Source organism: Osmia lignaria, chromosome 7 (genome assembly GCF_051020975.1).
Source record: "Osmia lignaria lignaria isolate PbOS001 chromosome 7, iyOsmLign1, whole genome shotgun sequence".
Lineage (NCBI taxonomy): Eukaryota > Metazoa > Arthropoda > Insecta > Hymenoptera > Megachilidae > Osmia > Osmia lignaria.
In genome coordinates this window covers 4,268,249-4,280,508 of record NC_135038.1, presented here as the reverse complement: position 1 = coordinate 4,280,508, position 12,260 = coordinate 4,268,249, and the positions used below count along the sequence as shown (strand labels likewise).

The 12,260-nt window shown below is 38.9% G+C and overlaps 2 protein-coding genes across 3 annotated transcripts in view; both read right to left on the bottom strand.

Moving 5' to 3' along the window:
* Positions 1–254: 254 nt before the first annotated feature.
* LOC117609633 (alkaline phosphatase) lies at positions 255–3,622 on the bottom strand. The gene is made up of 8 exons (XM_034336229.2): positions 3,280–3,622; positions 2,717–2,919; positions 2,449–2,641; positions 2,195–2,358; positions 1,694–2,041; positions 1,422–1,620; positions 1,138–1,359; positions 255–1,068 (listed from the first exon to the last, which is right to left on the bottom strand). Exons 1-8 carry the CDS (start codon positions 3,353–3,355, stop codon positions 884–886), a joined length of 1,590 nt encoding a protein of 529 aa, XP_034192120.2. The 5' UTR covers positions 3,356–3,622; the 3' UTR covers positions 255–883.
* A 6,547-nt stretch (positions 3,623–10,169) lies between these two features.
* The window catches only part of LOC117609423 (uncharacterized), a 71,815-nt gene continuing 69,724 nt past the window's right edge, over positions 10,170–12,260 (bottom strand). For both annotated transcript variants that reach the window (XM_076689097.1, XM_034335741.2), the window contains 6 exons: positions 12,175–12,242; positions 11,946–12,060; positions 11,151–11,319; positions 10,933–11,075; positions 10,711–10,841; positions 10,170–10,627 (listed from right to left, as the gene is read on the bottom strand). In XM_076689097.1, coding sequence (XP_076545212.1) covers positions 10,279–10,627; positions 10,711–10,841; positions 10,933–11,075; positions 11,151–11,319; positions 11,946–12,060; positions 12,175–12,242 — 975 coding nt within the window. In that variant the 3' untranslated portion in view covers positions 10,170–10,278. The remainder of the gene's footprint in view (positions 10,628–10,710; positions 10,842–10,932; positions 11,076–11,150; positions 11,320–11,945; positions 12,061–12,174; positions 12,243–12,260) is intronic.

Genomic DNA, 12,260 nt, shown 5'->3' with positions numbered 1-12,260 from the left:
GTGATTCCGTGAGTTATTAACCCTTTAATTTAATAATCGATACGTACAACGTTGTAACAAATTGACAGCGTATCGCATCTTGGCATTGGCATTATCTTTGCAGCAGCAGCAATTCGGCCACGCAGTTTTTAACATAATTTTGAATGATTACGATATTTGTCTGACTGTCAATGCCAAAAAGCGATACATTTAAAAGAGTTACCTAGACAGCGATCCGCGATTTTATCTTATCCTCTACAGCAGAAGACTGAGACTCGTTTTAACTTTGTTGTATATAAAAAGAAAGAAAAAAACGAAATAAAAGATAGAAATAAAAATGCGAGGAGAGAGAGAGAGAGAGAGAGCGAGAGAGCGAGAGAGAGAGAGAAACAGATATATATACACATACATTATGTATACACGTGCGAGGAAAAAAAACAAACGTTTATTCTATATCATATAGGGATATTACCTATTCTAATTAGTGCTCTTTAAAAAGACTTGGTGTGTCCACTGAACGAGTTAGGCTAATCTGTGATGAAGTGGATCCAAGTGCAATTTTTCAGTCACTTGCTGTCCCACTTACTTAAGTATGATAAGGAAACATGTGTAACTTCGATATGTTTTTTTTCTTTTTTTTTTTAAATATACGTTACTTACATAACGTAAGTGTTATTTTCTTTTTTCTTTCAAATTTTAGTGACTAATACCAGGTATTCGTAAGTAAACTATCTTATCCGTCTTTAATCTATTTTTAATTTCAAAGGTAAATAAAATAACAGAAGTTATGGTTGCATCGATTTTATTTCAAACATAATAATAATTTTACAGAACCTCAGAAATACAATTTGATCGGAATAGAATTTCGGTAACAATAAATTCCGTGTAGGTCGACCAACTATTTTTATCTACAACTAAGTACACCTAAGTAAAACAGATTACAGTATAAAGAAACTATAACCAAAATATTATAGTCGTGTTTCACAGCGCTATTTCCGTAAGCATAAGATTCCATGTTTGCAGCATACGCCATAACTCGAGCTACGTAGCTCTGTTCGTGTACGCTGTGAAACAAATGCGCGTACGGGCCTAAAAGTAAGAACATTTCAAAAAACAATGACATGACGTTTATAAATTTTTATGAATCATTCAATTTACCTATCGCATACACAGCTACGTCACCACCGCCATGATAAGCTTCGTCAGATATTATAGCAGCTTGTTGACTGTACGTAAAGTCTGTTGTGTTGTTTTTAGTAGGGTCGATTCTGACCGCGGTAGTATTCTCTTTTACCGTGTATGCTATATTATTTGGTCCACCGGTGCTGTAAGTTAGCGTGGTGTACGGAATCCCGTCGTACTTTGATTTTTGAGCGATGCCTGTAAACGCCATTTGTTATATACTTTAATTAATCTAAAGCCGAACAGATTAGAGACTTTACCCAATATGGACGAGCCTCGATCACTGTATCCGTTGAAATTCATCGAATGCGTGTGATCACTGGTCACGATCACCAACGTATCGTCAGTGTTGACCATTTTTAAGGTAGCGTTTATGGCATCAGAAAATCTAACAGTTTCCAATAACGCCTGAGCAGCATGACCACGATGATGAGCAAAGTCGATGAGCCCACCTTCGACCTACAAACGCACTTCGTACAATTGAAATCAAGCAAGACATTTTACGTTCAGCGGTTCAACGAAGCGGTAGTACCATCAAGAAGTAGCCACGTTTTGATTTTTGTAAAATTTTTAATGCTGTCACGGTCATATTCTCGAGACTTGGTTGTCCTTTTGGACCTTTCTCTCTGTCCCAGTCCATACTAATGTGACCATTCGCAAAAATTCCTAACAAGTAGTCCACCTTCTCGGTGTCCACTTTGGACAGTTCCTCGTTATTCTGAACGACATCGAATGATAATTTTCGATTAATTTTGTCGCGTTTCCATGCTTCTATAAGGTCAAGACCATCCTCTCTTTTCCCAGCCCATGTATCTATTGGATCGAATTCAGTGGCTGTAGCGTTGGATTTCAACATTTGCCTACCACCTCCCATGATCACCTAAACCAGAAAAATATCTGCTATTTTAAACCGCATTCTTTTTTAATAATACGATTTTCCATGAACTTTCTAAGTGGATGTCAACAGAAACGCACATTAAACGATGAAATACTTTAAAAATGATGATTATGATTAACGATGATAGTATTTTGCCTTGATATTTTTTCCTGGTAGATCCTCTACCAGTTGTCTCGCGATGTCTTTGCAATGTTTCGCGCTCTTTGGTATTTTCGATTCGCATTCCCATCTTCTGTCCGCGCTGTGCGCATACAAAGGAGCAGGAGTGGCATGAGTGACCCTGGTGGTCGTCACAAATCCTGCAAGTCGTACGCAGAATTTTTTAAGTCTAGAATTTTTCCAATCGACGTAATCTAGACTCATCACGGATCGAAAATTTCCATCGCTACCTGTGTCTTTACCAGCAGCTTGCGCCCACGATACGATCGAGTCCACGTGATAGTCGGTATTCAAACTCGTATTACAATCACCCAATGGTACGTTGCCATCAAGACCAACCACTTCGTAATTAGTCTTCACGCCACTGAACAATGCTGTGGCCGTGGATGCAGAGTCAGGTACTTGCTTATTAACATTGTACGTCTGATGTTTAAAAATGCATACGAATTAATATCTAAATTCAATTAATGTAACGACGGGAAATAGTAAATTGTAGACCTTAAGTATCCCTATATTAGGGAAATTCTCCCATGCTAATCGACTGGTCTCCCCGTCACGGTATATTCTACTGGCGGTTATAGTGTCAGGACTCATGCCATCACCCACGAATAGGATCACGTTTCTCGCTCTGTTCGTATTCCATTTATAGGATAGAGCCTCTTCCAGTTCACCAGTTGAAAGTTGCCGCCAATGTTTAGTGTCTACATAGCGGACAATTAGAATATGTATTGCTCACTGAGTAGAGCCACTCTATTGTAGTTCTATGTTCATGGACGTACACGTAACACGTATGTACACTTCTCAAGACGATAGGTATACAAAGATGGTATCAATTCGAGACAGAAAATCGTATGTGAGTCTGTATATGTCCCTGTTCCCTGAAAGCTAAAGCTATTGAGTTGTAGCAGGCGAGAAAATGTTCTCTTCGATATGAAAGTGTGCAACATGGGAAGAAAGTCGATGAAACGGAGGAAACACGAGGACTACATTATCAACGGAGAACATTAAGCGAGCGTTACGAGGTAAGGAGTGTACGAGGCAATAAATGATGCTTGCTATACCTTCCTTGATCGATGATCCAACGATTCCAATTAGAAGGTAACCAAAATATATTGCGACCAGCTTCATTCTTAACATATTTCTTGCACAGGTGTTTGTAAAAGTTCGTGCTAAGTATCACTGAAAGGAAGAGTAAAACCAGTGAATACAAATCTAACAAGACTGGGCATGCCTTTCTTTTCAAGTGGTTTTGAATTTCTGCCTTGAGAATGAACGCCATCTGTTCTATGCTAACACACGTTGGTGGTAATAGTAGAATGCTTCGATATCAAAGACTGTAACCCATTACTCATTGTCAGTCGGTGTCGCGAGCTCAGCCTTGCCACATCACAGCTGCAAGAGGAGCAGCAAGGGGAGATTGATCCAATCGTCAATCTTCTCTCAATCGTCGTGGCCAAGTAAGTAGATGCCGGCACCGGATGCGACCCCCGATGTCGGCCACATGATAGGCACCCTACATGGGCATCTGTGTGCCAGGAGGGGGGCTCCGGAGTAATACATATAAAGTCCCGGAGCCCTCCTTTAGCGGCAGTCTTGGTCGCCGTGGGGTTTTAGTCAGTAGGAATCTGACACTCCCCCGCCGCCCTCCCCCAGGGGACGGTGGGGGGTCTTATGCATGATTTCCCCACGTTAAATAAAAAAAAAAAAAAAACACCGATTCTCCTACATCCCTACATCCTTTACATCCCTACATCCTTTACATCCCTACATCCTTTACATCCCTACATCCTTTACATCCCTACATCCTTTACATCCCTACATCCTTTACATCCCTACATCCATTATATCCTTGCACAATATAGTAAAATTTTTGCAAAATTTAGTTCCTTTTTCTGGCACCAAAGGGCGCTGATTCGACATCGAAAATTTAGTTCACATTTTTGCCGCTAGAGGGCCAAAATTGCTGCAAGGTTTAGTTCCTTTTTCTGACACCAGATGGCGCTGATTCGACATCGAAAATTTAGTTCACGTTTTTGCCGCTAGAGGGCCAAAATCCATGCAATGTTTAGTTCCTTTTTCTGAAACCAGATGGCGCTGATTCGACATCGAAAATTTAGTTCACATTTTTGCCCCTAGAGGGCCAAAATTCATGCAAGGTTTAGTTCCTTTTTCTGGCACCAGAGGGCGCTGATTCGACATCGAAAATTAGTTCAAATTTTTGTCGCTAGAGGGGGCGTAATTTATGCCAAATTATGCTAAAATGTAAGGGATGTAAAGATGTAAGGGATGCCGGGATGTGAAGAAGGCAGAGATGTAAGGGATGTAAAGATGTAAGGGATGCCGGGATATAAAGAAAAGAGGGATGTGAGGAATGCAGAGATGTAAGGGATGTAAAGATATGAGGGATGCCGGGATATAAAGAAAAAAGGGATGTGAGGAATGCAGTGATATAAAGAATACAGGAATGTAAGGGATGCGGAGATGTAAAGGATACAAGGATGTATGGGATGTAGCGATATAAAGAAAGCAGAGATGTAAGGAATGCAGGGATATAAAGAGAGCAAGAATGTAAGGGATGCAAAGGTGTAAAGGATTCAGGCATGTAAGGGATGCAGCCATATAAAGAAAGCATAGATTTAAGGAATGCTGGGATCTACGAAAGCAGGAATGTAAGGGATGCAGAGATGTAAGGGGTTCAGGCATCTGAAACAATTGCGTGGAGCACCCTGTATAAATAACCGAGAAAAAAATTATGGACATTAAATAAATCAGAAGTAAAATTGGGTAAGTTAAGTAATAACTCAGTTGATATTTTAAAATGATTTATTTACCAAGGTACATGAAGTGAATACAAGTTTGTCAATTACAATAATGATAATTGTTCAGTCTTGTGCTGCTTTTAACTGATTTCTAAAAATAAAAAAAATTTTAAAAAGTAGAATCAGAGAGAGTTAAAAGTGGGTCTTTTCAGATATCAGTGAGGTGCGGTAAAAGGGGAACTGGTAAAACAAGCGCGATTATCACATAGGAGCCAACACAATCATCGAGGATATTAGAAAGAAATTTATGTTAAAAAAATAATAATTTTAACGAAAACTGGACAGGTGACACAACAAGATCGAAGGATTTAGCTAACATTCACTGTAACGTTTTATTTGATTTTTCTTCATATTCACTGCCTGTTCGTACAGATCGTAACACATCGCGTAATACAATTTTCGTAGAAGAATTTTCTCCTCTTCTCATATGTATGTACATACATACATGTGTTTGATTTTGAAGGAAACTGATAAAAATAAACTCGACAAAATCAACCACTCGAAAATGTTTCCTTTATCATCTCTCATACCACTCCTTTTTTAAGAATCCCTTTTTTCGAAGAAGTGTGAAATAAAAAAATTAAGAAGAAACTATACACGCTTTTTACTTATCAAACGTCAGGTTACTGACGTTCTTTATTTAATTTGAGCTTTCGCGTTTGATGTCTATCGAAGGATCCATGAAGAAGCAAAGTCCTGTTGCATCGTTTGTGTCTAACAATCTAATAATATTTGCGATCGTGCACGCAATGAAACGTACGATCAATAATATATAGAATATAAATTTGTAAATTTTGATTTTTTTTACGAGGAATAAGCTTCTTACTACATGCAATCCTTCGACTGCAATCTGGTATTCTTTCAATTTATATTAAGACTCTAAAATGTGCTAAACTCAATAAAAGATTGAGTTACTTGTCGAACAAAATTAACCCTCGAATAATGAGAGCTTGGTCGAGTCGTCAAAGAAGTATCTTTCGTATATTGGAAAAATAATATCGAAAGAAAAATTTAAGAAATATGTAAATGAAAATTGCAAAACTTACATTGAATTAATAGACAGTCAACTCAGCTCAACCATTCGAGGGTTAATTGTGATTACTCTAACTTTGGAACAAAATCAAACTGTTTTACAGATCTTATCAACTTGATTCGTTATCAGCTAATTACGCAAACATGACTCATTAATCACGGCAACTGTTACGCGAGTATTACGCTGGAACGCGACAAGGTCTTCAGCTGTGACCAACTATTTGAGATCTGTTTCTGGTCGCTGTATTTTTCTTTCTTCACCTGTATGACTTTTCGAATAGTTCTTTTAAAGTTTCATTGCATATTTCATACCAGCAAATAGAGATTTCGTATAAGATGGAAAATGTTTAATATTGAGAGAGACTGAATAGTTGATCACAACTTTTGCAAGGGGAGGAAAAAAACATCGCTATCGTAGAACTCTCGCCGTGACAATTGGCCCTAATATAAACTCTCTACAAATCTCTCTTACACGATAAAGTACAATAAAGTTGTCCTCAGACGCCGCACGATCCTTCTCTTCCACTTACTTTCTTTCGTATTCAATTTCCCTCTTTAAACATTGAATATTATTGCCAACGATTTGTGTGTTTCTTTGGTATTTCAGCTTCTTCCTTCTCTTCTCTCTTTAGAAATAGTCTGCTTTCTTTCAAAGTTGCACGACAAACATTCGTACACTAGATAATCTATCCCATTGGCGTAGCTAGAATTTTTGTCTAGAGTGAATCAAGTTCTTCGTACGATAGACATCGATTATCATCAAAAGATGTCACGTCTTTGCTGATAGCGATCGTGTTAAGATTTTGCGAGCAGACGAGTGCTTTATTTAGTTTTTAAATTGTTTTAATGATTTCTGATGAGATAGGGAACCAATTAGAATTCGGAAAGGGCTAGATCCAATCTGACCCCTACCTAGTTACGTCAATGGTTTTTCCAACGAGACTGCCTATCGTAATACTTAATCTATCTTCTTCATCTTTAAACAAATTTCTTTTTTTTAACATTGATTCGAGACTTTCTGCTGCGAATTGTAGCTGTCAGCTCGTTTCTTTCGCTCATGTTCGAATTTCAGGCCACGTATACCAGAGAATCGTGATTCTCAGCAAAAATATCTAGCTGCAACGACGGCGCGGCGTCCGTTTCATTGGATCCGCACACATACACACTTGAAACGATACATATACATACGTACGCGATAAAATTGACTTTACGATGGCAGAAAACACTCGCTCTTTCTTTCACTATCTCTCGTTCTTTATATATTATATTATGATCTCTTCTCTCAGCTACTCGCTCGACATTGCTTGCGTTCTTTTCTTTTTTTTTCTTCCATCATTTATTTTTCATCATCTGTATTCGAGAAAGTCTCTAAACGAAACGATTCGAAACACGAACGCACGATCGAGCTTTTTCTCTTTGCTCAAAATTTGGAAAACCTGTTTTTCTTCCCAAGCGTTCGATGGAGTCAATTCTCAATCCTTTCGTTGTGAATTATACACGGCCAATTATTTTGCAACGATGTATATGTAAGTGAAAGGATCGAGAACTCGAAGAATCATCGCCAATGATGGCCTCGTCTTCGTGACACGTCGTTACGAATGAAATCGATGTGTAACAGGTAATAATTGACAGTCTACAATTACACACTAATTAACGGCGTCGTGGAATCAATCTCGTCTTTCGAACTTCGCGAACATCCGATCACAAAGGATAGAGTAAAATCGTATCCGATTTCTTCCGCGACGAAATTGAAGCAAAGACGCCGAGTAAAATGCATTAATTACTACTGATATGTGCGCGATGTTTTTTCTCAGATACAACAAAGATCGTCGAGTATGCTTCGTCGCGTTCCATCGAACGCACCGCGAGAAATTAAACAGTCTACTCTTTTCTTTGCGCCATGTAAAGAACGATTTACAAGGAGCTAGTTCGAACAGAGGAAAACTGGAGACTTTCTCGATCATTTGCTCGCGAGTAACAAAGAATCAAGCCTAGGTAAAAAAAAAAATGCTTGACAAATGAAGCTGGAAAAAAAGAAATAAAAATTTTTGGACCTCTCTAACAATAAGTAATTTGTAACCGCATAATTGCATAAATTAAATTAATTTAGAGGAGGAAACTTGACCGAAAGGAAAACGAGAAATCGTAGCTTTTTTCGCGAGAATCGTCTGTCAATCGGTGTTTCTGCTCGTTCAGTATCATTATTTTGATATCCATCTTATAAATCATTGTCGCGCGCTGTAAAAAATTGCTTTTGATTTTTGGCTGCTTGAGCTGGCTCATGAACGACACTGGAGCTATTATTTTTCCTTTAAAAAAGATCAGCTGTATTTCGAGTGAATATCCTGGAAGATAAAGGTACCAGAGGTTCGTCTAATAATAGAAAATATCGATCAAACAATATCTTTTTAATTCTAGACATGCATCATTTTTATCCAGCATCGCCCGTCGAACCGAAGGGGGTTGGAAAAAGGAGCTTGAACAACTTCAAAGAGGTCTAATCATGTAGTTAGTCTCGTAACTGTTAATCGTATACTCGTAATATTCAAGTTACAGTCATGCAAGGAAATCGTCACACGGTTAGGGCAAATGGTAAAATTTAATAAGTAATCAATTTAATGAAGCATCTGTTGTCTCGAGACAGAGAGAAGAGGATCAAAAAATGAATCGATAAAACGCTACTCGTCTACGATAATCACGAAGTCGATTACGAGGCACCCATTGCGCTCGAAACTCTGCACTTCTCTTTCTTTCTCTCTCTCTCTCTTTCTCTATCTATCGTATTGTACTATATGTTTTAAAACTATTCTCACCGTCGAACAATCACCCATCGCGAGTGTTTTTCGATTTTAGTCGAACCCTTAATTTAGGCTGTTTTCGTGTTCATTTAACCCTTTGCGAACGATAAAACCATATATCAGTAATTTATATTTCTTACGATCTTGGCACAAATAAAAATAATGTAAATTATCGTCAAAGTGTTAATTCATCTTAAATGAAATATATCTAATGAGTGCTCAAAGGGTTAACTCCTTCGGAGACGAACGAACACTTTTCTACGTGTCTACACACGTACGTGATGTAAGGGATGAAATCAATCGAACAGGGATGAAAGCGAAAAAGAAAATTTTCGATGATACGATTGTATGTTCTAGCGAACGAACAATGACTAGGATGAACGAACTGGAGGAACAGAGTGATAGGTTTGCTAATGAACATTCTCTCTCTTGAACAGGGGAATAGCTGCGAATTAAATACTACGTCCTCAAAAGTATTGTCCGTGAAGCAGAGACTGAAAGATAGGTCTTGGATCGCTGTTTCATTATACCGCTAAAAACGACCGACGTTAAAGTATGAAACTGATGTGAGTGATCTCTATATAATATATAAAAAAGTAACGACAAACGTCACGAGGTTTGCTGTTCCTAAAAAATGGAAACGTCGAGGATAAAGGTAAAGATTATACGCGATAATCGTGAAATAATATGTAGCAACGTAGCCACTACGCTTCTCGAGTCTCTTTTTCTATATCGATTAGTATTATTTAGTCCGCGATAAACTCGATATGACAGGTTACTAAGTTTGGCCGCTTCTAGGTTTTCTTAGGTATACGTCTCTACCGCCTCTATTACGTTCTCACCACCTTCAAGGGGTTGTTTTTGCTCTCAATTCAAGTCACATCGCAAACTGTTTCCTCTCTCTCTTTCTCTCATTCTTTATAAAACGTTAAAACGCCTTATCCTAATTGTTCGTCAACTAAAGAGATAATACAGAATGGATCTTGCCCAACAGGCTGTCTAATTTTCTTCTCTAATTATAACTACTTTCGATAGTTATAAAACTTGCTGTTAGAAAAGAATTAGGTGAGCTGTTTTCCATGATCCATACTGTATAACTGTTAAATAGACCCTTCCTTCCCGGACTGAAAAAACGCTACGACGATGAACATTGTGAACTACTTTGATTCGAAGAGAATCAAAGACGACAATGCTTCGGGAAGAATACTACGATTGTACTCTAAGAATTTATAAAATTCTCTCCTGAATCTCTGATTTTTAATAATGTAACCAGTTTTTGCGACGTACCTTGAACAAAACCCCATGAGTGACGAGGGGATCATCAAGAGCATGTCCAAAATCCTTCGTCCAGGCTTTTGGAATACCTTGCTGATCACTCAGAATTTCTACGTTGTTCCTATTCCACAGAAGACTACTTTTCTTCCCTGAGGAGAGCCTCTTCGGCCTCCTTCCGTCTCGCTTTTGCTTCCTTCTTTGCTCGTTTCTTTTCCTCCTTGGCTAATTTCTTCGCTTCTTTCTGTCTGCTTTTCTCAGCCTTCTCCTCTTCTTTTTGACGAGCCTTCTCCGCTTTCTCCCTTTCCTTCTCTCGCTCTTTTTCTTTCTTCGATTTCTGAATCTCTTGTACGACCGACAATTTTGGCGCCGACTGAGGCCTCTTCGCCGCTGACCTAGCCGACGACGAAGACGTCGAGTTGTTCACCCCAGTCGAACCCCTAGGACTCGGCGACGTCTCCAATTGGGTCACGATTTTTTGAGCACATCTGTCCAACAGAAATTTCAAAGATACGACTCGAGATAAGTGTGATTTCGCAAAGATTCCATAAAAATTATTTCTATAAATTACCGTATCCTAGTGGAGGCTTTCCCAGCACGATAGTCCCTTTGGAACTCTTTGATCGGTGGCAATCTACGTTCCCGATTCTCCCTCATAACTTCCTCCTCCTCAGCGACTTGCTGAATCGGATCTTGGTATTCCTGATTAAAATCCAATCAAAATTCCAACTTATTAAATTAAATATTCAATATCAATTCAACGAAATGTTCCCCTCTCTTCCATTCAACAGACCTGAATCCTCATTTTCATGGATTGCGTCTGCGAGCGTCTTAACGTCGCACCGGAAGGTTGCCTTACCCTCGTAGGTTTCCCAAGGTTTGAACTTCCTGTGCTACTTGCAGAAGACGAACTCGAAGAAGATACGGAAGACACTCCTGCGCGTACAAGATTGCGATCAACTCATGCATGAATAAACTAGTGTAATTCGTGCGAGATGATGACGAACTAACCAGAAATAGAGGACGAGCCACTGGCCATGGAGTAGAGGGAAGCAGAAGCTGGAACATTTCCAGGAACCCATCTACCGCCAGGTCCAGTCACCCCAACGGAAACCCCAGTCCCCATATTGTACTCTGATGCACTTTGGGGCAAGATGCAAGACTTCCCAGACATCGAGTACTGCAACGAACATTAGCAGTTAAAACAATTATAACAAGTATACTTCGGTTAATGTGAGAAACGGCACGAACTTATAATGTAGAGTGTCTTAGAAACGCAATGAGATTAGAGAGTTGACCCCATTGAAACGGTCAAATAAAAATTGAACCAACCAACCGTTTATGGTTCGTTGTTATCGAGCTTCCATAACTTTGAGGTTTCATTAAAGCGAACTCGAGCGAGCCAAGCGAATCATTCACGGGTCGTTTCCCTTGCATACAGCGAAAATTTTGCGGAATTAATTGCACGAAAATGGAAGGAAAAAAGAGCAAAAGGTAGCCGGATGAACGATACTTATTAAAATCGTTCCGAAAGGAATGGTCATACCTGCGTCGAACAGGTATTGGAAAGGCGATAAGTGCTTTTCGAGTTCGCTCCAATTAATCACCATTTTAATCAACGAATGCGATAACCATGTTACCGTAACACGTGTGGTTTTCGTCGTCTGAATTCAAAGAAACGAGGGTTCAAATAAAATAAGAAATGCAGAGCCCTTAAAAGTCTTATGATTACGTAGTTTATAAAATGAATAAAAAATTCTATTAAATTATTCCAGAAGGATTATTATTATATTTTGTGCCACTTACATCCCGTGGGATGAGGGTTTGCTTCAGACGTAGAATTTTTGCTCTGCATATGACACATCTCAACGGTAAAACCCTCTGTGAGACGGCCATTTGTATCGTTTTCACGAAGCAACGCCTGCAACGTACCAATAATAGATATTCTTGAAGGATGAATAGACGTTACTTAATGCGAAAGAAATGGCAGACAGACAATTTCAAATAGTTTGAGAGGTAGACAAATTTTGTTTACCTGCAAACCACTCTGTGACCACATGGAGCCGTTTGCATCGTGGCTCTGGCATTCACACAGATTACACACTGTAAGAAGAGAAAAGG

What these genes read in the sequence shown, in the direction of transcription:
- LOC117609633 (XM_034336229.2), bottom strand. Translation starts at nt 3,355, where the DNA reads ATGTTAAGAATGAAGCTGGTCGCAATATATTTTGGTTACCTTCTAATT. An exon ending in CTAATATAGGGATACTTAAG is followed by an intron (nt 2,642 to 2,716) that starts GTCTACAATTTA and finishes TTTAAACATCAG; the next exon opens with ACGTACAATGTTAATAAGCA. An exon ending in TCGAGGCTCGTCCATATTGG is followed by an intron (nt 1,360 to 1,421) that starts GTAAAGTCTCTA and finishes TGGCGTTTACAG; the next exon opens with GCATCGCTCAAAAATCAAAG.